Source organism: Chaetura pelagica, unplaced genomic scaffold, assembly GCF_000747805.2.
Source record: "Chaetura pelagica isolate M959 unplaced genomic scaffold, ChaPel_1.0 scaffold17, whole genome shotgun sequence".
Lineage (NCBI taxonomy): Eukaryota > Metazoa > Chordata > Aves > Apodiformes > Apodidae > Chaetura > Chaetura pelagica.
The window spans coordinates 6,304,152-6,330,145 of NW_009970726.1; the positions used below are offsets into that span (position 1 = coordinate 6,304,152).

General features: G+C 37.3%; 1 protein-coding gene across 1 annotated transcript in view; it reads right to left on the bottom strand.

The window, feature by feature from the left end:
• Positions 1-11,805: 11,805 nt before the first annotated feature.
• Positions 11,806-25,994, bottom strand: part of PARD3 (par-3 family cell polarity regulator) — a 408,737-nt gene continuing 394,548 nt past the window's right edge. The window contains exons 23-25 of the mRNA XM_010007039.1: positions 24,952-25,072; positions 15,326-15,453; positions 11,806-12,948 (exon numbers count right to left, since the gene is read on the bottom strand). Of these exons, the coding sequence (XP_010005341.1) occupies positions 12,555-12,948; positions 15,326-15,453; positions 24,952-25,072 (643 nt within the window). The 3' untranslated portion in view covers positions 11,806-12,554. The remainder of the gene's footprint in view (positions 12,949-15,325; positions 15,454-24,951; positions 25,073-25,994) is intronic.

The window sequence follows — 25,994 nt, forward strand, 5'->3', positions numbered from 1 at the left end:
TCAAAAGAACTGCTATAACCCCAACCTTAGGACTGAATTGCCTTAATTATATATTAGACTTGATAGAGCAATCAGAGTTGCTTTGATTTAGGTTATGAATAGACAAGATCTGTGTGAAAGATTTTAAAAGTCACTCTGTGCCTCTTTATTCTCTCTCTCTCCCTTTTTTTTTTTTTTTTTCTTTCTATCTCTTTTCTTTTTTTTCTTTTTTTCTTTTCCTAAACACCTAAACAATCACTTGTGGTAAATATTATATGAACACTGATAATAATTAACATTACCTTGACATGTTCATGTAAAGTATCATATTCTCTCTCTGGCATGACTGAACTCTATGTTGCTCTCAGTTTTGAAACTGCAATGGCAAATATCCCTCTGCATTTAGAGGAAGAAATGAAGGCACAAGTTGTCAGCAAAGAAAAAATTATTTGGACTATTGCTTTTGGTCTTGGCTCTCTCAACAGACTTTTATCTTGAAGCTGAAGTTCCTGCTCTCCTTTTTGTCTTCGATACAACAATAAAAATCTATTAGAATACAAAATATTTATCTCGGCTTTTCAAATAAAATTTAAATTTGCAGTATCGAAAACATTCCTTTCTTTGAAAACAGCTTCAGTCAGATCCTATGATTTGACTACAAAAGGATATGAGAATGCCTCTGTTCAACAGGGAGAATAAGATTAAAGCCCTTTATGAGATGATGGTAAGTTCAAGGTGACAATGAATTATGATTTTGTACCAAACAGAAGCAGCATTAAGAATTATTTCTAGGTCACAATACTGACTAATAGTCTGCAAACCATCTCTTTGCAAAACAAACCTGGTTTGAGTTACAGAAACATCAAAAACATTTAAAAGGAGATATTGAAGAGAATGTTAACCTGACAGCAGGCACTATCTTGAAAAGGTATTTCTGACTCTGAGTTGTGGTATTCACAGGTTAGGTTTTTAAAACTGGTCTCTGCTGTTTACAGATGGAAGTTCCATACATAACATCATTCTGGGCTTCACTCTTCCTTTCTCCCTTCTTCTTCTCGTATTATCTGCGTGCTCACATTTTCCCTTCTAAGAATTTTGGAGGCTCAAAACTAATATTTCTCCTTTGGCACCCAGGTCTTACTGAGACATGGCATGCTTAGTGTGTAAAATTATGTCTACTTAATAATGCTTTTAACTGAGCAAACAAAAAGTCACAGCAAGACCATTAAAGATGAAGTTAGAAGACTTCAGGCTTACTATAACATCAGTTTTTATCAGTGCAAGCAATTAAAGACTAAGGACCTTGCCAAAGGATGCGGTGAATTCTCCATCCCTTATAATCTTAAATATAAGCTGGATGTCTTTCTGAAAGATTTTATTTATTTTAGCCACAAGTTACAGGGCTTGATGTAGGAAGTATTGAGCGAAATTCCACGGTAGGTGTTAAGAAGGAAGTTAGGTAATACACTAGATTATTATAGCGGTCTCTTCTGACCTCAGAATCTCTCCAGAAACTATCTATACATTCAGGACTAATTTATTAAAAGCCTGGTTGGCTGCTGTGGGCAATGAGGTATTGCAATACTTCAAGGGTTCTGTGAAAAAGGACTGTTGCCAACATTGCTGACTGCAGTCAGCATTTTCTGAAGATCATAGGAAGTGAAAATACAAAATAAGCATCCTTCTGATTCATGTACAATTTCCCCAAAATGCTTGTTTCCAACTGTTTTTCATTATCTAGCAACTTCACACCTTAAAATTTGAAATAAAATATTAAAAATTAATATCTTCCACTAGGTTGCAATACTTCTTCTCTGTCACACAAAATAGATGCCTAAGAAATTTATTCCTTCTGTACACTAAGTCAAGATGCATGTCTGCCTGTGAAGATCTTGCCTATAAAAGTCTGCTTGCCTAGCAGCACAGGCTAATCTGAAAATACTCGTAGTATCAGCCAATTAGAAAGCTATCAGTATTAAAAATTTAAATTTTTATTCAGTTCAAAAAAAATGAAAAAATGGTAACTAAAGACTCCAGGGCCTGATGCCAAGACTCACTTTGTCAAATGCATTTAGACAGATCTAGGTCCAGTGTTAACACAATACAATCAGGCAGTCTGCTGCTTGCTGCTGAGTTTGGTACCATACTCATGGGCTGACTTCTGTCATTTTCAAGTTTTGCTTATAAATGGGACAAAAGATATTTCTCACTTTTGAAGCCTCAGAATCTGTTATAAAAGGAACCATTTTTCATACTATTGGGGCAAAATGGTTGAGTAGGGAACCAGCTTAACATCTTTGTGAACAGAGAGAAAAGGAAGAAAGCAAAAAAGAATCCCGTAAGTTTCTCCTGAGTTATTCTCTTTACAAATGCAGAAAAACTTTTGTAAAATAGGCCTGCACATTAACTACCACTTTTTCTGAAAAACTGAGATCAGGAATGACAATGGAGGAGCAAACTTCTGAGAAGAAATTCTGAGAAGAATACTGCAATGTTCTGAGAAGACCTTGAGAGGAATCCTCAGAGAAAATACCCGTCTTTTTACCTCAGAAACAAATAGACAATAGACATATGTGGGGTTTACCAAGGCCTCCATTCTGGGACCCCTTTGGTAGCATGGTTATCCTGGAGGTGTTAAACCAGCCCTTTTGTTTTCCCTCACCAATCTACAAACAGGAGTGTTACACCTGTGTTGAGCTGTGCTGCGTTTTTAACTCAGGGAACAAGGGAAACACACTGTGTAGAAAAAAAAACAAACACTTTAAAATAAGCTCTCCATAGTCTATACAAAATGTAGACTTGGCTTTGAAGGACCGAGTTTAAGTTGATACCTTGCAACAGGAGGTTGCCTTTTTGGCATTTTGTATGACCTTCCCTAAACTTCTACCCAGCATTAATCCACTAAGCATGCTGGAATGAATTAGTGGGGGAAAAAGAGGGGGTTTTTCATTGGTGGCTATGTGGGACTGTGTTTAAAAGAAAAGCAAGCAGTTCTTTCCATATGTTGAATGACATTCAAGATCCACATGAGCATTTGCTTTTACCTTAGACATTCATCAGGAATGTACTGGCAAGTATCACAGGCAGAAAAATTGCTGGAAAAAGTGGTCAGGGATTTCTATTGTTCAGTATGCTTGAACTGTTCTTTTCTGCAGCTCTTTTAATTAAAGGCTATTACTTTGGTATCAGGGTGCTCCAATTTTACCAGAAATCTTGACGTTAAATTTACCATATATATTATAAGGACACAATCTAAAACATTTATTTAGCTAAGTGGTTGCATCCTTAAATGCCTACAATATGCCAGAAAATCTGGGTTAAAAGGGTTCCTGAAGAACTGAAGCCTAGTCAAAGGGAAACAGCAAAAGAGCTTTATTTTACTGCCTGCACTGACAGGTCATTGGATTTTGATTATGCAGTCAGATATGGTATTCATCCCCTTGATAATGAAAGGTGGGTGGCTGGCTGGAAAGAAAAGGCACGCGAGACGGCTTTTGGTCATTGTCTGTGCTATTTCTGGTAATCCTCCTTGCTGTCTAACTCGCGTGCTCAGGAAGGATTTGGGCCTGTGGGGTAAATGGAATTGAAATCTCTCAAGAGGAAAAAAACGATAAGGAAACAATATGTACTTGCCAGCATTTTTAGGAGAAGATGTTTAACAAAAGCAGCAGCCTGCATTTTGTATTAGATTACTGCAGTGCTGGCTGTGTTTCTTTCTCCGCTGCCTCACCACGCCAACTCAGGACAATGGAGGGACTGTTGCTGCTCTCCTGGCTCCTCGCTGAAACTTTACCAGCTGGATCTTAATACCACCGATCAAATGTCACAATAATGCAAATCACTCACCATGCAATAAAAATACATGGTATTTATAAGGAGGTAAACCCTTAACCACATTTCATTTATGGTCAAGTGTGGACTGGGAGAACATATGTGGTGTAAGTAGGAGATAGATCACCTGCTCTGTCACAAACCTTCTTTCCTTCTTTTTAAAGATCTGTAGAGCACCGAGTCATATTTCCAGATGCTCCTTCCCAGCCTGCATCCTGCATTTCAAACCTTCTGCAGAGGAGAACATTACTTACTGTGAAAATAACAACTTACCATCTAATTTATAGAATCATGGAATCACAGAATGGTTTGGGACCTTAGAGATAATGTAGTTCCAACTCCCCTGCCATGGGCAGGGACACCTCACACTAGACTAGGTTGCTCAGGGCCCCATGCAACCTGATCTCGAACACTTCGAGGGAGGGAGCACCAACAGCTATTCCAGTACCTTACTACCCACACAGTGAAGAATTTCCTCCTAATATCTAACCCAAATCTCCCCTCTTCAAGTTTAAAATCATTAGCCCTTATCCTCTTGCTATATGCCCTTGTAAAAAGTCCCTCCCCAGCCTTTCTGTAGGCCTCCTTCAGGTACTGGAAGGCTGCTAAAAGGTCCCCCTGAAGCTTTCTCTTCTCCAGGCTGAACAGTCCCAACTTTCTCAGCTTGTGTTCATAGCAGAAGTGCTCCAGCTCCCCGATCATCTTCATGGCCCTCATCTGGACTCACTCCAAAAGCTACATGTCCTTCTTGTGTTGGAAGCTCCAGAACTGTACACAGTACTTCAGGTAGGGTCTCACGAGAGCAGAGGAGAAGAATCACCTTCCTTGACTTGCTGGCCATGCTTCTCTTGATGCAGCCCAGGACAAGGTTGATTTTCTGTGAAATTTAACATTATTGCAACAGCTTTTTTTTGTCATAATGGCACCCTATCATACAGGTAATGTAGGGTAGTTGCTTGCCCTGCTTCCCATAAATTGCCTCTGGCAATTTCAGTTGTCAACCTGTGAACAGACATGGCCAAGTTGTGCAAGTTTTCAAAAGCAAGAAAGACATGGATCAGCTAAGGTACAAATGTTTCCCTTGTACACAGAAGGAGCGAATGTGCTTCAGGCTCATACTTACCATGGTCCTGCACCCTCCACCTTCACTCAACACCTTTCCAAAGAGGCTGCACAGGGTTCACTGATTGCACTTGTTCTGCCAATGCCAGAGACATAACGTTGGCCTGTGCTTCCACCAGGGCACTGTGAGAGATTTTTTTGCCATTTGTGTTTATCTGCCAAAATCTTCTCCATCAATTTTACAGTTGTTTAGCTCCCACCCCTGTAGACTGTGACATTTACTATCAAATATTCTTCCAACATTCTCACATTAATAAACACAAACAGTGAATTCTCCCTCTGCTATAATGATTATTTCTGGCATAGTTTAAAAGTGCATATTATTATGCCAGTATTAAAGATTGATACAGCTTCATTCAATGCTGGAATATGTATCTAAAAACTAATTTACTTTAGTTGTGATGTTAGGATTATCCTTCTGTGTTTCATGACTGATGCTTCATCTGGAGCATGCTTAATGTTTTCTTGTCAACAAGTATTAACTCAACTGAATTTTTCCAATCTGTTTACTTTGTCCCTTTCTTAGAAACCCAAATTATAATTAAAAGGAAAAAAAGAAATGCAAACAGCATTGAAAATCTAGTATGACAACATTGTGTAGACTTTTCTACTCCTAAGTCCACATCAATAAGCAATTTAACAATAGGGAAACTCTCAATAGGAGACCAACAGATGAAATTATTGTAGAGTACAGCCTTGGATAATTTTTTTTCTTTGCCCATGTAATTGCATGCAGCCATCCTTGTGTGAAATCCCCCATCAGATTACAGAGTTTGTTGTATATAAATTGAAGACTAAATGCTTGGTAGCACCTTTCAGCTCTGCAATGCTGGAAATGAGTTTTTTAATAGGAAATTAGATTAGTAATACTTTAGTCAACAAAATGCTGAAAATTTCTGCATAAAGATGAGAAAATGATTCATGCAAACTGACTTGAAAAAACAAGAATGGACAACTGTAAAATTATATATACTACTATTAATAAAAATGTCTGTGCATTATTTTTAAAAAAAGAATGGGATATTCAAATACAAATTATTTCTACTCTGCTGGCTGTGCCATTAACTGAGCTTTTGGATAGCAACAGGTTGCATAATCTAGTGGCTTCCATATTTAATATTATTTTATACAGTTCTTAAAGTATGTAACAATATATGCAAAATTAAAATGAACTCAGTTCAGATTATAAAATAGACTTCTGCAAACCATCAGCCGAGCAGTGAAAAAGACATTGCCATTTTGAGTCTCTGTTATGCTGCAGTTGATTAGATTAAACCCCGGTGAATTTCAGAAGCTAAAGTGAGAAAAACTTCTTAAACTTCCTCTGCAAATGCAGTAGTTCTTCTTGCATAAATTTGCCTTCCTTTATAGCCTGTAGCACAAAAAACAAGGGATTCAGTATTAATAAAGTATAATTAAAATTATTTCTAAACATTTATTAAAATGGTTCTTGAAGTTTGGGCTGGACCACAGAGCAGAGCGTGAATGTATGAAATACTGAGAACTGAGGAAGGCGTGTGTCATGAACAGGAACCAAGAGATGGCTGGAAGAATGAAACATAATATACATCATGATTAGACACAAAGTTTTAGGCAAAGACATTCCTGTTCCTAAGAGCCTACCGACTTTTAATAGCCTGGCTACAGCTGAAGTATTATGAAGCTTTGCACTTGCCCCTAAGGAAGATATAAAATGTGATGGTAACTACAGCAAGGTCTAAGTGGGAATAAGAATTTTATTGGCGGAACAGTGAAAACTAATGTCTTCTCCAGCCTGCTGAATGTGAAGGTGATAACTGTTCTGGGCTCCTGGCAGAAGGCTGCAGCTCCTTGAAATCTCTTAAAATTTCCCTAGGTACTTGTTCAGCTTCAAACAGTGACTGTGGCAATGTATTTCCTATTTCCAGAAGGAAGATACCTCTCTCCCCCAACAAATCTTTAAAGAAGTAGCCCCTTACAAAAATTAAGAGATCATTTTAATGACCAAAGACAGCAAGTACTCTGCTATTACCAGTTCCAGCAATATGCTCTTACTTACAAACATTGCTGGGACTAGGAATACATCTAAAACAGGACGGTCATGCACCTGTTGCAAAAATTCCTATAAAACAACTTCTAAAAAGTTCCTTTTGCACCAAATAAACCCCAGCTCTTGCTGCCAACAATAGTATTCTGTTCTATAGAGGATACAAACTAAACACAGTCCCTAGTTCCCAGGACTGACGATCTAAACACACCCCAGGGAAACCCAGAGGAAATAAGAAGGAAAGTTAAGTTGATTTACTTATTGTGTTGTTAATTCACAGTTAATGGGCTACACAGTAGTGTGAATCTCTATGAGGGTCATGAGTTTCACACTGAGGTTACTGCCAGGGAGATTATCCCTCTTTATGCTTTTGGGGCATAAGGGGGAAAAAAGGCAACTAACCACCAGTGGCTGTAATGGTGACAATAAAGAAAGGGAATTGGAGAACCTTTCTGCTCGCATTGTTCTCCTCTCCTTCATTCTTAATTGCTTTCCTCATTTTTCTAAAACAGATTACTCCAACAAACAAGCGGATTAAAATCAGATAAGAGCAGCTCTTAACACCTGTGGCTTTCATCCCTCCCTCTCTGACAGGTATCAATGCAGTTTTCAGCTTGATGTATGAATGTAAACCCATTTCAGACCTTGGTTGCTGTAAGATTTACACCTGAAAACTGTATTTTGAGAGACAATTTGCAAGAAAAAAGGGTCTTGGCATTCCCTGGAAGGATTCAAGCAGCTTCCTCTTCCATCTGGCCATCTTTAAGCCACAGTCACATCGGTCTGAACTCTGAAACCATCGGCCATTCAAACAGTGAGTGATACTTCTAAGGAATTATTATTTTTTTCACAGAACATAGCATTCAGTGGGCATAAATATATTCAAAACTTTCTTAATTTTTATTTTTTTTTCCTAATCCAAAGCTCCTGGACTTGATGTTTTTCTTCATCTCATTCAGGCATTACTCTGTACAGTCCCTACGATTGCCTGGGAAGTGTGCACTGTGCACAGAATAGAAATCAAAGCCATATTATTTTTTCTGCTTTTCTGTAATCTCAACTCAAGCTTCCAGTCTCAATTTTAAAAATGTGATTAAAGTGTAAATTACAAAAGATAACACTACTCTCAAGGACAGAAAAATACTAAAATAAGTTAGCAAAGCTATGAGAGAAGTAGCAATCATTGGCAAGAAGCACCTTAGGATATGAATGAATTGCATGTCATTTAGAGAAGAAAATATATGCAACAGAATTAATCAGCTTATGTAAAAGAGAGAGTATGATGCTGGTACAAAATATAAGAGATGTAAAACAGGGCATGAAACAATAACCATGTGCATCAAATCATCAGGTGGTTTCTGAACAGATGGAAAAAACTACAAGAAACACTACAAGGAGGGTTTCAAGCTGGACATGAACTAAATGCACGAGTCCAATCTGTGCCCCTCTCTCTCACACACACACACACACATCTGTATGCATATGCACACAAACCCTTATGAAATCAGTCCCTCAGCCTAGATTCCTGACCCTCACTCTTCCTCTTTCAAGTTAAGGCTGAACTTCAGATTCTAGAAGGCCAGGATGTGGTGGCACAATGGCAGCATAAAAAAGAGATGAGATTTCTTCTGCGTTTGTGCTCCTGACAGTTTCCTCACAATTCCTATGAACTAGACTGACGACTCAGGAGAGAAAGATGTAGAAACAGTCAGGCACAGCAAATAGAATTAGGAAATATTTTGAAAATAGATTTGCAAGCCAGGACATGCAATAGCCAAATTCACTTCAAGTCTCAACATAGCGAGTTCAAAGGTTTGAATTACTCAAGAATATCCTGTGTTTAGCCAACACTGCTAATCTGGCACATCTCTTCCTTGTCTGGCCAAGGTTTCTTCCCTGCCCTTCTCAACATACCCAGCACAGATAAATGCAATGTTAGAGACACTCATAAACAGGGTGAACGTGAGCGAAACATCAGCACAGCTTTGAAAGGCAGGCCATATATCTACAGTTGTGATGGGTTTAAATTTTGTTTTGTTGTTCTTCCTGCTGTTTGGCAGCAATAAACAGCAATTGCACTTTCTGACCATGTTCAGCTGGGCTCTATGCCATTTTTTGCTGTTTTTGATGGCAGAGTTCTCAAAGACATATATTAAACTATCTGGCCCATAACTCACTAGGCCTGCACTCTTGTTTCCAAGGAGGCCCTACAAGAAGAAGGGAAGTAGGCTTTTTTTAGAAAGGCAGCAGTCTTCTCCATTAGAAATATTAAACTTTCTCATGGAATTTCAATAGCAGTAGCAAACTATTTTGATAAAATACCAGCAGGCTTTGCAGATGGTTTATTTGGGATTTCAACAGAAGAAAATGTGCAAGCTTTACACCCACTCCTTGATGTTGTAAGCTCCCTTACAGTCTGTCCTGTGACCATTCTTAAATACACTAATGTTGCAGATTTAATCTCATAATGGTAATACGTCCACAAACAAATTACTGCAGTAATGTAGTTAGCTCAATTAACTTTTGAATCTATTCACTATGCAGAACTAAAGGTCATTTTCTATTAAAACATCTCCCTCCCACTTCCTTATCACCCTTTAGAACTTACAGGAGTTAATATTCGAAATCCTGTCTATGCTATGTCAGGAAAAAGACGGGATGACGAAGCCAGAAAAAGACCTTACTTTTTGCTAACATAACACAGACATGGCCCAAAGAGAACATCTGCCTTCTTTCATGAAAACAGCTAATTATGGCAAATTGTTAACACCTTGAAGAGGAGTTTCACAGAGGATAAACTTTAACATATGCCATCCTCATACATAAAACATCCTGTACTTCATACTTTTTCAAACACATGCCCCTTTTTCCTACAACAGTTTATTGAAGACCTCATTTTGAAAAGGACATCAACCTGTTTTCCATTCCTGTGGATGCATTTTTTAGTGCTTGCAATTATTTGCCTGTCCAAATAATTACATAGAGACATCCAACTACGTAATCTGGGAATGCAGTCAGGAGATGATACAGCAAGGCCTGCAAAACTGCAAATGCAATTATTTCCCCACTCACAACTCCAAACCACTACAATTTAGACTTTTGCAAAATCATGTCTTCAGTTTATTTGCGCACCAAAATCTGCCTGTCCACCTTGCAGCTCCTGCTATTCTTCCCCTTGAGATCCCATACTGAAGTCACAGTGAATAATTTGACACTACTATTGCCATGGCAACAGCCTGATGTCATACATATACAGAATTATGATTGACATTCCTGCAGTATTCAACAAAAGGAGGAATGAGGGGAAGCAGAAGAAAACCAGACTCAGCTCCAATATGTAGGGGGGAAACAGAGTATCACTGGCACTGTAAATATTGCTTTATTCATAAATCTGCCTTCTCCCATTTTCCACCATGTCAACATTCCTGTGAAGGGCTCCCATCAGAGCCCAAACCACACACTTAGAGCAGAGAAGGCTTCCTCACTAGTGCCCAGATTTGGCGAAAGCACAGAGGGGGCCCTGCTCTTTGCTGGCACTCTCCTTGGGGAGAGGACTCCACACTATGGCTCCAAAGAGTTTTGCCACAAAGGTTAGTCTTCAGAATACAGCTTTTAAATGTCATAGGTATGGCCTAAAACAACATAAGACATTAGACTGACTATTTTTTTTTGCCTCTGAGGATGGTTCTTCAGGTGTTCCTCTGGGCTGTAAATCTTTTTTTTTTTTTTTTCCCCAGTGTTCGTAAGTGCTCACAGAAAGGCAGACACAAACCACTAGGAATAAGATAAAATAACATCTGTTAAGTATTTTTTAAACTTAATGTCTGCAGCAGTTCTCTACGGGCAATACCAAGACAAGTATGGAAACAGCCTTTTATTCTAAATTTCATATGTACATGGAAAGCCGTTTTACACGGTTTTGTAAACTCTGCGTAAAAGAGCTATTGTCATCCAACATCACTGTGCTTACACTAGAAACAACTTTTAAACATGGAGTACATTATTAACAACAAAAACCGTTAACAAACAGGCATAAAAGACAGATATGTGTGCTGATATTTCACATATATCCTAGAAACAAGTTGGCGCAAAAATAAAATGTGCCAGTAAAAAAAAAAAATAGGCTTTTTTTTTTTTTTTTTTTTTTAAATCACACAATACATGATTTTCTGTCTTGCTTTCTCTCTTTCCTTTTTGTACACAATATGCTGAGAACCATTCTCAAGCCTTTTCACATCAGGATTTGCAGGCACTTCAGCAGCCCAGCTATATTTTTTACAATACATGAAGCTTGGATCAACAAACATAAAAACAGTTGCTGCAAAATAAATTCTCATATCTTATATGCACATTCAAATATTACTCGCTGCTAGAGCCATCTTTTTTGGCTTCAGTTATTTTTGGATAATGACATGTTTTCAGGATGACATGTAACAGTTTGTCTCCACTTATCTATCTCATTCATATACTTAAAGGTTTATTTTTAATGTATCATCACAATGCAACAATACAGTATATGGAAGCACAAGGTAATTGTCCACAAAGCTTCACAAACTGTAAAAAGAAGAAACTGTATTATTTTCTTTTTTTTTGATGCAAAGAAAACCTTTGATTTCATCAGCTCTTGCTTCAAGTTATTTCCAAAATTTACCTAAACAAAGACAATTGTGTAACAGCTGATCATGGGATGATCCCATCTTCCTAGACAAAGTTGTCATATGATGAAATTCATTTAAAAGCACAGCAAAGCAGAGCTCAGTTGTGTGTTTGTTCATAATTTCCTGTCTTTAATAAAATAGTAAAATATACTTATCAAGGGCTTGGCTGTGACTGTATAAATAATCTCTCTCCATTTACTTCATCTGTAATGGGCTCTGTATTAAGATTATAAGGCAATTGTAACAGGATTCTCAGGATAACTGAAGGCTTAATATTGTTTTTCTCTGGAGTCAGGATAAAAGCTTTTTTAATAAGATCAAAGTGGGGAGAGAGAGAAAAAAAGAGTGCATATGTGCATGATAGGAGAAGGATAGTTTTTTTAGCATATAGAGACTTAAATATTGATCAACAAAGACTGGTAATGACTCCACTATAAAACATCTTAGAACTGTGACTGTGATACAGAGTAGAACTAATCCTTATCCACTCATGAGTGATATGTAACCTTCCTCCTGATCAGAGAGAAATAAAAAAGGACATGTCAATGCTTCCTTCAATCTCAAATTCGTTAATTATATGCCACAAAGCTGCATACTGGTGTAATAAGTCACTGCAAAGTAAAACACATTACAACAAATCCTAGTAATGAGCCATTGACAACTACTGTACTGGGCTATGGGACTCGGTGTGCAGGGGCAGTATTTGCTCACTTCTGCTATGATTGTCAAATGGTGGAACATCCTTCCATGAATTCAACACTTGAGACAGAACAGCAAAGACGTAAGGCCCACCAACGTTTTGCCCGTGTTTTTAAAGGCACTGAAACAGACAATGGATATATTTCTTAGTACCATCAGTTTAAAAAGTTTTCAAAATATAAGTCTTTATATGAAAACGTTCCTTATTGCATGGTAAGTTGATCTTCAGCTTCTTCACCTCAAGAATAAAATGGTCTTCCCTTTTCTGGTGTTTGTAATCTGTTCAGCCTGGCTACCTGAGATGGTGAAGGTGGTACATCTTGCCTGAAAGGACCTTTAGGAGGGGTATAATTAGGGTCCTGAATTTTCTTATATGAGTCATAGTTGTTAGGCCCTTCAGAAGAAGTTTTTTTTTTCAGTTGTTGTTCTTTCCGCCTCTGTTCTTGACGGAGCAGTTCTTGTGTTTCAAGCATTACCCTGGCATTGAAGCCATGTCCCCCCATATAACCGTTCCTTGATCCCTGGTAGCTGGAATATCTGGGATTTTCCTTCGCAGTCTGGAACCCTTCACCAGGGGAATAGCTCTGCTCCCAGGAGTCTTGAGATACAGAACTGGCATTTTTCCTGCTTTGCCTGGAAAGAAAAAAGGAAGTTTTTAAGACAAATGTTCTTGTTCCCCTTCAACTTTTAACGACAACAGGGTCAGAAAGAAGGGTGCTTCTGCAACGCCATCAGGTTTTCCCCAGCTGTAGCATTCTCCAGAAATCAGGTTGGGAGAATATTTCCTATAGAGTTGAACTGTATTTCTAGGCCTCTCCATGAAAAACCATTCAGTGCTACAATAACCATCAAGTTCTTAAAAAAAAAAAAAAAAAAAATTATAAAAAAATTGCAGACTCGGAAAGACCACACACAATGCTGTGCTTCCTAAGAAACCAGATAACAGTCAGCACTCACAAAGACATTCATGAAAGATTTGAATCTAGACACAGACTTGATTAAAAATGCAACAGGCAGATCTTTAAAACACTTGCTCTAACACTGCAAAAGTTAGAAGATAAAGCTCATTATTGATAGGTAGCTACACAGAGGAGAGTTTCCAGAACTAAGGAATTTTGTGCTACCAGGACTATTTCCCAGTTTGCTATAGCTTTCATAAAAGAAAAGGCAGAGATAACCTCTATAGCTCATTTTTTTGATCCACGGGGCAGATAAATAAATCAAATACATACAGAAATTACAAATTCTTATCTCTTTTCAAAATAAATCATCACATTATTTTGAAGGCAGATTATGGTTCTGAAATAGCTTTAATTTATTATCAAGCTGCTAGATGCTTTTATGAATTTAGAATAAGATTGGTGATGATAAAGTAAAACAATTTTGTGCTGCAGCAAGACATACTCACTTTGAGATTAAAATTAGTGTACAAGACTCAAGCAGTAAACCTAAATATATTGCGACATTAATCAATAGGAAAATAATGTAGTTGTTTATAAGTGGCTTGGATTTTCATGCCAACAAACATGACTCAATGTGGTCTTACCCAATGAACACACAGTGGAGAGACAGGAGACCTGGAGCATTTGTCTACCATTAGTAAACCTTATGTTTTTATAACCTTCCTTCCACAGATATAATTTGAAAATGACCATATCTGCCTTATTTCATAATAGATTTTGAGACCTCTGGATGAAAATAGTTATTCAGGATGAATTTAAATTATTACAGCATAAATCACAACATAATGTAGATTCTTATGCAAATTTTTATAGCTGTTCTTGGTAGTCACATATCCAACTTTGCCAAAGTAACAAAGTTTCTGAGCCATGTAGTATCACTCCTTGGAACAACAGCAAATTGAAGAAACCTCTGTAGGCTACGAAACTGTCAGGTTTCTGATCTACAGCAAGATAAATTTTAAGTACTAGAAAATCAACTTAAGAGTTAAATATTGCTTTTACAGTTTTGCGTGGGACAAGCAGATGATTAGTTGAACTGCTTTAATTTACTGACTGTTTTCTTGCACTTGTTCAAAATTAGTTGGCCCACTTTCCCTGTCTTTCTGGGAAGATCGCTTAAAATTGACTCAAGAGTTTATTCGACTTCAGTTCTAATGACTTGTATGTACATAGGGAAAAAAAAGAGGCTCCTAGAGACGATACAAGATGAAAAGCATCAAAGCTGAAGAATGAAGCCAGAGTACAAACTGTAATCATTACAAAGCCACAACTGCAAAATTAAGCTTGGGACCCCAGTTTTAAAGTAAGAATAAGATTCCTTTAAAGATCAGTCACAGAGTTACAAACAGCTTGTAAAGCTAGTTACAGGAGTATCCTGGTATTTGGAGCACTGAGCGCCAGCCCAAGGTACTGAAATTCTGCCAAACAGCATATTGTAAAAAATCTAAGGTTTTGAAAAAATACTAAGTTGTTTAGACAAAGAGTGTATTAATTTTCAGCATTCCATTTCTAACAAACATGAAACTTTGAAAAAATGTGTATGCTGGAAACTTTACTTTTTTACAGATTCTCTCAGTTCCATATTTATTTGTTTGATCTTTTGATTATTTTTTATTATTTTATTTTTTTTCTCTGTATCACCATCACAAATATAATTTTTTTGCTCAGTAAGGAATTAGGCAACAGAAAATAAATCATCTGACATATCAAAAGGGAACAACCTATGTCACGCTTAGGAGACTTTTCTAATTACAGAAAATTAAACTGGATGGTGTCCCATAAAGAATAGCTTTGTTTTGATGTCTCAGTTCTGTTGGGTGCTGAGTGTTATCAGATCTCAGTGAAATAATCTCTGAAGCAATTATTTTAAAACAAACAGTTACCACATGCTCTCACTTAAGAAATTTTATGCCTCTTCCACAGTGAATACATTCCACCTTATATCAATGCTAAACAAAAGTATCTGTACTAAGTACAACATTTTCCTTCCACAAACAAAATTAGCTCCAGGCTCGGATACACTGAATAGGTTCAGACAGTTCCTGTACCTGGGTAACGAGCTGTACTGCCGCTGAGCTTGCTGGAAACTCTCTCTTTCTTCTTGCCGCTGCCGCTGCATTTGAACCTCTACTGATACCGAGTGTCTGCCACTCTGTGAGTATGTTTTGGTGTTTGGCTACAAAAGGAAAATTAAAAGGTATTAAGCAAAGCAGAAAAATACCCACCAAAGAGCTGTCCTTTAAATTGCTTTTATACACATACGGTTATATTTGTTTCAACATGCGGTTCAGGTGGTTCTTTCATAATAATTAGATTTAACTCCTACCTGTAACAATGGCTTGTGCTACAGATCCTGTTTCTAACCTACCACTTCTGAAATGTATCAGGAAAACACTGGTCCAGAATGGGTTATGTTTTCACAGTAACTCTGACATTCAAGTTAAGTTGGAGCAGATCTTCAGACCCTGTAAGGCAGCCTAGCCCTCGTAAAGCTCAGTTTTACACCCTCACAGAAGATCTGAGGTAGGAGGGAGCACAGCAGCTCTTTCAAACCTCACCAGTACATTCAGACAATGCTCTCCCTGACTGCAGCCCTCCTGTTTTGCTGTTGGTCCAGTCAGACACCACTTGCTTTTCTGAGAGGGAAACATTTGCTGGTTCCACAAGATCAGGTAGATACATTTAGCAAATCTTGTGGACAATCAGGCATCCTGTATCTCTGAGAAGGATTTTAGATAACATCTCAATAAAGTGACAATTTTAAACTTTGAGGCCAGTCCTAAAAGCCCGTGAAAATGGATGGCCTTTCTGCGAATACAGAGCATTACCAGTTAAGATCTTTGGATTATGAAAAAGTTTACTTTTGTAGAGACTTTTAATTTTACATTGCTACTTTCTTCAGATTTTGAGATTTCAAGATGCAAAATTGAATGCCATGAAAGTCAAAGAATGTTATGGGCTTTTTTCTTGTTGTTTTAATAATAATGTTTCACTTAATAAAGAAACAGAACAGTATTTAATTTCCTTAAAATTATCAGTTCTATTGAAAAAAACCTAAGTCTAATCACTGAGAGGTTAGGGAGCATAACCACTTGTCTGAGTCTGGGACTGAAACAGCTGGTCTCAGACCTGCTTTTGTTGAAGTACTTTTTGCCTTCTTGTGTGTTCCTGCCCTCAAAACAAACATCACTTCTGCTTTTTGCCATTATAATTTCTGCAGCAGAAAGATATCATCATGGCTGACAAATATCTGCAAGATAAAAGCTTTTCAAAAGCTTTGCACATCCAAGTTTTAGAAATTAGAAAATTGTCATCTGTGACACAAACTTCGTCTTTGTCTTACTGTGTAGTCAAGTACCTGCAGGTTGCCAGAAACAGCAAATTTGAAACAGGTGTACAACTTTTAGAAACTTCCCTTTCAATAACAATACATTTCAGACAGAGCATCGGTGTCAGCTCAGAATTTAACTGATACAATTTTGTGAACAAGTGCTTTTCCCCCTACAAGAAAATTATTGTGCAGAAGAATGAGAATGTGAAAGCACAGACTAGGAGTAATGGAGAACTTGCTTAAGAGGAGACTTAACAGAACAATGATGTCTACTTTAGAATAGATTTACTCTGAAAAAACACCAGTAAAGCACTGTCTAATGAAAAATGTTTTAGAAATGGTATGATGAAGCAAGAAGTTGAGAAAGCAGAATCGTGTCAGCCTTGTGGGAAATTTTCTTAGAGATGAATAAGCTGTACATATATGTGTCCAAACCAACCACCCCCATGGAGATTTCCTACTATATTAAATAAGGGAAACACATGCAGAGGAGAGTTTCAGTTATTGCATATGTCAACATTTCTAACTTTCTTGACTTCATTGAGTGTTCTGACATTTGGTATTTTATTGAAGGGCTAAGCTTATGGAAGCAAGTGATTACCTGAAAATCACAAGATTTATTTGTGAATTCTCTCCAGTGTGGTTATAAGCAGCTTACAGAGAACCAGGGGGAAACTTAGAGACTCCCATTTCAACTTTTCCATAAGGAATAAAAACATTTAAATTAAGATTTTAGAGTCAATCTCCTCATTTAATGGGTTCCACTTTAACCATGTTGGAAAACTTGCATGTAGTTGGAAAGCTACAGCTATATCATATATGAGAAAGTAGTTATCATAGATAAGAGATTACATCAGAATTGCTTCTCTTTATTTGAAAACAGTTTCACTTTTTTTCAGTTCACTGTACATATTACATATTAAAGCCTTTTACAGCATGGAATGGTTAAATTGTCACATTGCTGGAGCTAGAAATGAGCTGCTACTCAATTTAGGCTTACGCAAGACAGTAAAATGCATCACCTAGAAAGCATGAATGCAAGTACATGCACATACATGTGCAGAGAGCCTAAGTTGCCACAAAAGCCTTTATTAAAGAGACAGATGTTTTGAAAGCCCTGATGCTCTATGAATGAACTAAGATAAAAATTTAGGTTCAGAGTTGTTTAGGGTTTTTTTTTAAATGCACACAGGAACCAATGGGTAATAGAGGCAGAAGCATCATGCCTGACTGTCTGCTGTAGTTCATGCCCAGAGTGACCAGATCTGAGCAGTCAGGTCTGGATTCCCAGCAGATCACAAAGAATTTCATCTAATGGTCAACATTTATAATTTAATGGGTCTAAAGGCAAACATCTAAAATCCATTACCTGATTTTCAAAAGATAGAAGTACCTGTATGCCCTCTTAAATTAAGTTGATTTGCAATACTTAACTAATCTGAAAAGGATACTTGTTTAGAGTCCTGTCTGCATGTTGTTCACATCTACAATAAACTATTCATATAATCGCATCTGCTATCTGATTTCAAGCATCGAAAAATATGGCAATGAGACATAAAAATACTCTGTATGTAATCAAATATTCTAGAATGTAACACACAGACAGGTGCATTCAACCATCTTATTAATGAAAGGCCTTTCTTCCAAGTCTTCTCATTAAAAACCTCAGTGATATCATAGTCAATGTTCTTGATATATGGTTATGAGAATACATAATCTCAACATACTCCTTTTGGATCCTTGATCCAAAAAATGCAAATCTCTATACAGGGATTTCTTTTCAATCTGTTTTCAATTCAAGTATCCAAACCAAAAATGTTTCTATCATAAGTAAACTTAGTAATCAGAAGCTAACTGGTAATTTTGTCTCAATTTCCAAAGTATACCATTATACATATATACTTATACAAAATATGTCCACAAACGGACATCTATATACATGCATGCCCCATTTATGCCAGCACAAAATGGAGGAGATTACCAAAACAAGTTGAACTCCTTTCACATCTTTCAACAGCAACAAAAAAAACAACACACAGAAGGAATACATATCACAGTAATTTAAAAACTGATATCAACACAAGTCTAAGTACAACTATTATAACCTGAAATAACCCAACAGCTCTGATACCAGCTCAGTCTTCACAGTACAGATTGATAAGAACTCTGGCCTTGTTTGCTGTGAGATGTATGACAAACCCTGACCTTTTAAATCAGGATGTGGTCAAGGCCACAACAAAAACAACCAAGGCTGCATTATACAAATCAATGCACGTTCATGTTTTCCACAATACCTTTAAGTGGCAATGATTGGTTTTGCATTCAGCACTGTTAAACAATATTCAGCTTGTAAAATTGTGCTTTAAGATACATGAAATTACACAGCTCTCTTCTTCAAGAGGTATTCATTTAAAACCAGGGCTGCAAAGTTACAAGATTCTATGCATTTCTCACTTTATACAGATTTTTCATTTCACAGAGAATGTACCCCCAGTGCTCCTGTTCCATGGACCACTATTAGGAGTAAAGGGCAGCATATTTTAGGGCTAAAGGTCCCTCTTCTCTTTCTTAGCTAAGCCAGTGGCTGCACACAGTTTCTCTCCCTTCAGAGCAGCATTTCTGCCCATGGAGGGTAGCTCAGAGTGGCAGTAGTGTGGATCCAGGACTGGCAGGAATCAAAGCTGCCACAGAATGAGATCGTGGGGGCAATCCAAGGTGCTGGATTTTCAGGGAAATCCAACCAGTTCAGGTGACAGGAGATCCACCAGTTGATGTGATCTCACAGCCTACTGCTATAGGGAGAAGTTGGGAGAAATGCTTACTTAAACTCAAAAATCTTCTTTGTGCTGATAAACAAACAGTTAAGAGGGAGATTACTAAAGGAATAAGTCCCTTAATATTTTCTTAGTTGTTAAAAAAGACTATTATTTAAGATTAAAATAAACATGCTATTTTTTTTTTCCACATTAAGTTCTGTGTTTAACCCAGAAGTTTCAAGTTCACCTGGGAAGCTGCTGGATGTGACCACTCAAAATAGTCCATTAGTTCAGGACTAATTAGAAATAGATAAGATTAAATGACCTTGCCTGCTTTATGTGTAAATGTACTTCGCACAGATGACAGACAATCCAGTAACACTATATACCAAAATAGGGAATGATAAAAAACATTCAATGGTTCTGGGAGATGTCTGAAAACTATTTCTACTTCCATTTTTTGTTTATGTTGCTACAGTGAAAAGAATTTATAGCAATATTTCTTTTAAAAATTGCCAACAGGTGTGTATATTAATTCAAACCCCATATTAGAAGACAATCCCATCCCTTTGCATATTTTTCTATGGTGTATATGCAGGAAGCTGTGGGACTAACATTTTTATTCTGTGCATAGCAGCAGCAGAAAGAAAATCTTCCATATGGTAGAAACAAACCACGTAGAGAGCCCTGAAATGCTGCCTGGGGTATTTACATGCACTGGATGCCTGTGAGCAGTAAACACGTCTGTTTGCAAACCAAAATTATTTAATTTCTTTTCAAAATATTCTGTCTTAATTTTCTCTTTCACACAAACTAGGAGACTGAAATGAATAGAGGAAAAACGTTTAATACAAATTTTTTTAAAGTCAAGAGTCTAAATAACTGTTATTTCATTAAATCCTTCCTTTGACACAGAATGCATATTAACTATTCAACTGAACAGAAAGTACTTGTGGAGAGGCTGCCCTGCTTAATTTTGATTTCCTCTCTGAAAGAGACTGAGGTAGGAGAAACAGCAATTTAGCTTCTAAGGTATTCTTTTTCTACTGCAATTCTCCATTAGATACTGCCTAATATCTTCAGTAAAATATCCTGAAAGACTCTTGAGATAGATTCATAACAGAAAGATGTAACGTACAACTTTTCTTTCTCATTAATATGTTGAGTAATTCTATATAATTTACAGCCTGATATAAACTTCAAAATGCTTGTTTTGAATATAGTCTGTTGTCATTTTTCCAGGTGTAGTGTATTACAGAGGAAGTTACAGTGATAAAAAACAGGCTTTTGTTTTTCTAAATGAATTTTAAATTATTTAGAATTCATTATGTCTTTGAGTAGGTCAAGAATTTGAATACAGGGATAAGAAACAAATACCATAGGCAGATAAAAAAAGAGGTTTTTTTTCTTGAAATCTGTCTTAGAGACAAGATCTACACACCAACACACAGCAGAATAAGCAAGCATAGTCTCTTAAACTTTCTGAGAATTTATCTATCAAGCCATTTTTCAAATGTGTTACTGGGATCTCTTGAGTATTTCCTCTATGAGAATAATGCAGTTATTTAACTTTGACAAATTTGTGCATGTAATTAAAGCTTTACTCAGGTAAGTCAGGTAGTTTATTTATTTTTATATTTGTTGTAATTTTTTTATTTAATCTTTTTATTTGACTCCTAAATATTTAAAGTGGAGTTTGCTCAGCTGCTCTCTTGATGCCAATTTTCTCCTACCATCCAAACTGATCTGTAATGACTGTAGAAGACCGTATTTCTGAATGGAATTTGCCACTTTCCAATTTTAGCACTGATGTTTGTTTGTTGTTTTTTTTTATTCAAAGATGAAGAAATAAACCACCAACTCTTGTCCCTTCTGCATTTTTGTGGTTTTTTTGATCTTTGGTGTGCTTCAACAAGCAAGACTGGCAAGCAGTTGGAGTGTTTTAAATGGATTTAATATGCTCATTTTAAAATTGGATTGTTCACTCCCATGATATTTGGGTCTATAAGGCTGTGGTTTTGTTACTCAAGGTAGGGATCTTTTAATTAAGATATGACTAGGCAAAAATACAAGATATGGAACAAATTACAATCAAAATTTCCAAAACCACATAACTGGTGCAAACCTCAACAGACTCAATACTACCCAGAAAAGATCACGAACTAGAGACTCCACTTTGGTATCAAACAGAAAAAAAACAGCCCCAGAGAATCCTGCATTGGGATAAAAATATCATAGCAACAAATATAACCTTACATATTAGCAGACCTACTGCAACTCCATGCCATTCTACATGCCTGAATACATATTTCTGCAAACTCTGTCCAGAATTAACCCCAGTAGGATTAAAATGGATTAATCATATTTTATGATGGTGTTTGCTTTTTGTTTGTTTTGGTTTTGTTTTTTGTTTTTCCTGTGTAACATCCAGCATACAGTATTGCCCTTGAAACCCTCTTGTACCTTGTTTTTTGAAACACAAAAACCAAAAAAGCCATGTAAGAGAAAAAACATTATGAAGCCTGAGAAAATTATCTTACAATAAACAAATGCAAACTCCTTTTTCTTAAAGCTTTGACACAACTGCAGAACTAGTGTGGTTTAGAGATGCTGTGACAGTTAGTCAGTTATTAAGCCTTAACAGTGTGTCATGCAAATGGCCTTGAGCAGAACTGTTAATAGATGGTGTCATCTCATTCCAGCTCTATCACTTTTTATGTCAGTTAAGCTTCCTGATGCTGTATGATCACTCATAGGCAGTCAAGTATTTTGTTTACTGGCAGGGCAAACGCAGCCGTGCCAGAAGTCCAGCTCTGCCACATTGCTCATCTACAGGGAAACAACCTTCACCTGACGGGAACAGCCAGAAAGGGATGGGGTCATGCACCGGTCTCTCTGTCACAGGTATCGCTCAGAGCCAGCATGATGTAGTGCTCTATGGCACAGAGATGTGCCTCCAGCCCGTGGAGGAGACTGAAGGTATTTGTCACAGACCACCAGACTCCTGTGTCACAGGCCATTAATAGTCTGGGATGGATTGGAGTTGGTGACGTTCACAGGATCATTCTGATAATGTATTAGTGGGCTTCTGAGCTATTGAGCTCCTCTAAATATCCTCAGAGCTGCCAGATTTCCATCAGAATCCATTACTTAGACTGCAAACTTTGTGTTCATTTACACTTCCTTAAAGTAACCAAGAGTCCCACATCACATCAGCACTTTGTTCCCTTATCCTCAACCCTCCCATCATCTTGTTAATGAGAAATGCAAACTACTTATCACCTCATAGCACGCACTTTGTGGATTTACTTTTTTTTCCTCTCTTTCTATCCAAACCAGGTCAGAGTTGGCTGCTGTCATGTGCTCAGAGGTTTCTCTGGCTGTAAAGCCCTTTGTTTCTGCTGCACAAGCCATCTCCCTCAGGTGAAAACACACTTTTCAACAATGGTCCATGTACAGGTGCACTTTTCACTGCTGTGGTTTGTAACCAACAGCTTACAGATGGAGAGACTGAAAAGATGTTGATGAATGTATCTAAGTATTTTCCTGCATATGTATTATAAACCATTCTTGCATTTTTTTGTGTCACAGATATTTAATAATACATCTGGATCTGTTTTGAGAGGGTGTCTTAAAAAAGTCTGTCATTTAAAACGAGTATCTTAAAGTAATACACACTCCTTAAGAGAGAGGATTATGGCTCCTTAGCACCTAAGTGACTGAACTGCTGAAATGGATGAGATCATTGCTTTATCCCTTCCAAGCACCGTGATCTTGAAAGGATGGAGTACATGATGGAAAAAACCCTAAATCATAATTTAAAAAATACCCTGGGAATTTTTAAATATATATTTTTTTTTTTTTTAATAAAACATTTCTGTTTAACAACAGAGCAGCTCCCAGCAAAGCAACAGTAAGCTTCAGAATTAATATTAATACATTAAGCTGAATTAGTCACTTTGAGCTCATTTGCATGATCTGCAGAAGGGGAGTAAACAGAGAGATTCTATTTGTTTGAATAAGAGAAAAAGGAAAGGTCAGTGTTCTGACCCACAATTTAGGAAATTATTCCATTCCTAAGGTAATCAGCCTGTCATCCAAATAATTCCCTCCTTGCTCATTACAAGTAACTATAATAAAAGCCAAGTTGCCTGTCTAAAGTTGCTATGGCATTTAGATATACAACAATTTGGCCCATGACCTTCAGTAGTTAAGTTCCCAAGTCTTCAAGAGCGCAAGTTTTTCTCATACACAGTTTTCCCAAGAATGCTGCTCAAATCTCTCATTGGAGACAAACCAGCATAATGGGCAAGTACCTCCTACACCCAGCCCCCTGTCACCCAAAAACTGCTCCAACTGCTCCAAACCAAAAACACTACAACTCTGATGAGCTATCAAATTATTTTCATCACATCAAATTGAAAACATCTGGTCATAAAATAAATGTTTATTTTATTTATTCAATTTCAGAGAAGGTCAGAGGTTTTCTAACATGGGAAAAGAGAAGTCCATATCCTGATACAGTATGTTAAGCAATTTTAGGTCATTTTACCTTAGTTCCTCTCCATGCTGCATGTCAAAAACACCACAGGGTCAAATTGGTGAGTTTAAGATTGACAAGGACACAAAGACCCTACAAAAGTCAAATAACCTTCTATATCCGACACAATAGATAACCAAAGATGTCATATGAATTATGATCTTACCTAAGTTGTTCTCAGTGACCTCGTACACACAGATGCTGATTTTCAGCTATTTCCACCTTGGTCTTGTGTGCATTGTAATGCTGAGTAACTAAAACCCATCATCTACACCTGCTTCAGAAGAAGCAGGGAGATTCTACTGCTGTCATACAGCTTACACTTTTTTGGGAATGCAAGCAAATTGTTCACTGTCTTTATTCTGGAGCTTTAAACAAAAATACAATAAAATATGTGTCCAGTATTTAAAGTATCCTAATTTAGGACATGTAATTGATTAAAAAGCAACATTGATTCATTCCATTATGTTAAACAAGATAAGCACATGGATTTACATAATTGTATCACACTGCTAGATCAGATTGAACAGGATTTAAATGATCAATTAGGATGTATATCTCGAGACAGAGCTGTCTTGGCTAATATAAGTGGTAAAGGGGTATTGTGAAGTATGTTATACATATCTATACTTTTTTACTATTTCTCTTAAGGAAAAGAACAAATTACAGTGATATTGCTTCAGAGAAAAATACCATTAACAAGGTTACATGTGCTTTCTAATTATTTCTCATTAGTATGTGCTTTATTCTAATTTTCCTTGAAAGTTTCAGAATAATTGATATCGCCTTTGAGGCAAAAAAAATCCAAGTGGTAACTCACACAGTCAAGAGTCTAAACACAGAGCAAATAATGCTATATGCACACAGGACAGATGGCTGAAGAAATTTAAAAATGAAATAAACTTTAATGCTCTAAAAATGTGGATAACAGACAGGGCTGAAGTCTGGAGGCAGAAGACCCCTCATCCCTATCGTTTTGCTCCCAACAAACCCATGGAGAGTGGAAGCTCAGGAAACTTTCCTGATCTGACAGCTCCATACACTTACCCACGGCTGCTCAAAACTGTAAGTACGTCTCCTGTCTTCCACATCCTCATCTTGCTTTGCTTGCTGAAACTCTTGTCTCAGGCGCTGTATCCGGTCATGATTGTTAGGGGTTGACCTGTTGCTAAAAGAGGGAGGATGGACATGATCAACATGCTTCAGAACTGCCATCTGTGATTGTAATTTCTTAGGAAGGGACTGCTACTACAGTGTAGGAGTACAGACTTTAAAATAATTTCCAAGAATTAAGTACAAATATATTTAGTTTTTAAAATATGATGAATGCTGTCTGACTCATGAAACTTCAGATAGTGTAAGGGTAAGATGAATGAGGCTATTCCAAAAAATGATCACAAATTGCTGGCATCTTTTCAGTCTATGTTACTTCTAGAAATAAAAAGGAGTATAGGCAATAGTGACAGACTTAACACAAAGGGAAATTAAAAGTCCTGATGATCTCTGCTACTGAATAAACATGACAGATACTTTTCCCCAATCAATACACTGTAGTACTGGCAGACCTTTATTCACATCAAATTCGTTACAAAGTCTGAAGGCCCTACCTATACAAAATTTGATTATTTTCCCCAATCAATAAGACCCTGTCATCCCTTAGTTCTGTTTTTAACAAGTCTTTTAAACTGATCAGTCTGAAAGCATTAAATGGCTTGGGGGCCAGTAAAGAGCACTCCATGTGACAGCGTGGGATGCAGAAATGCAACCCAGCAGGGCAGCGCTGGCTGGTGCTCCATGGGTGCTGGCGGCTGGGGAGGGCTCAGCCCTGCAGGTACCACCATGAACCAGCACACCCTGAATCTTCCATTCTTCCAAACCATCAATTTTTCCACAATGCCTACCACAGATAATCTGCTCTACATAGCACAGCTTTATGTGAAACCCTAATGAAATGTGCACAGGAATGGCTTATTTCACAGGGCAGAGGGAAAGTGGATATTTATTAATCTTGTTGCTGTTTTTCCAGCTGTGTGCTTGCACTTGACCCCTACAACCCCCACTGTATTTCAAACTTGTTAATGTGGGAATCA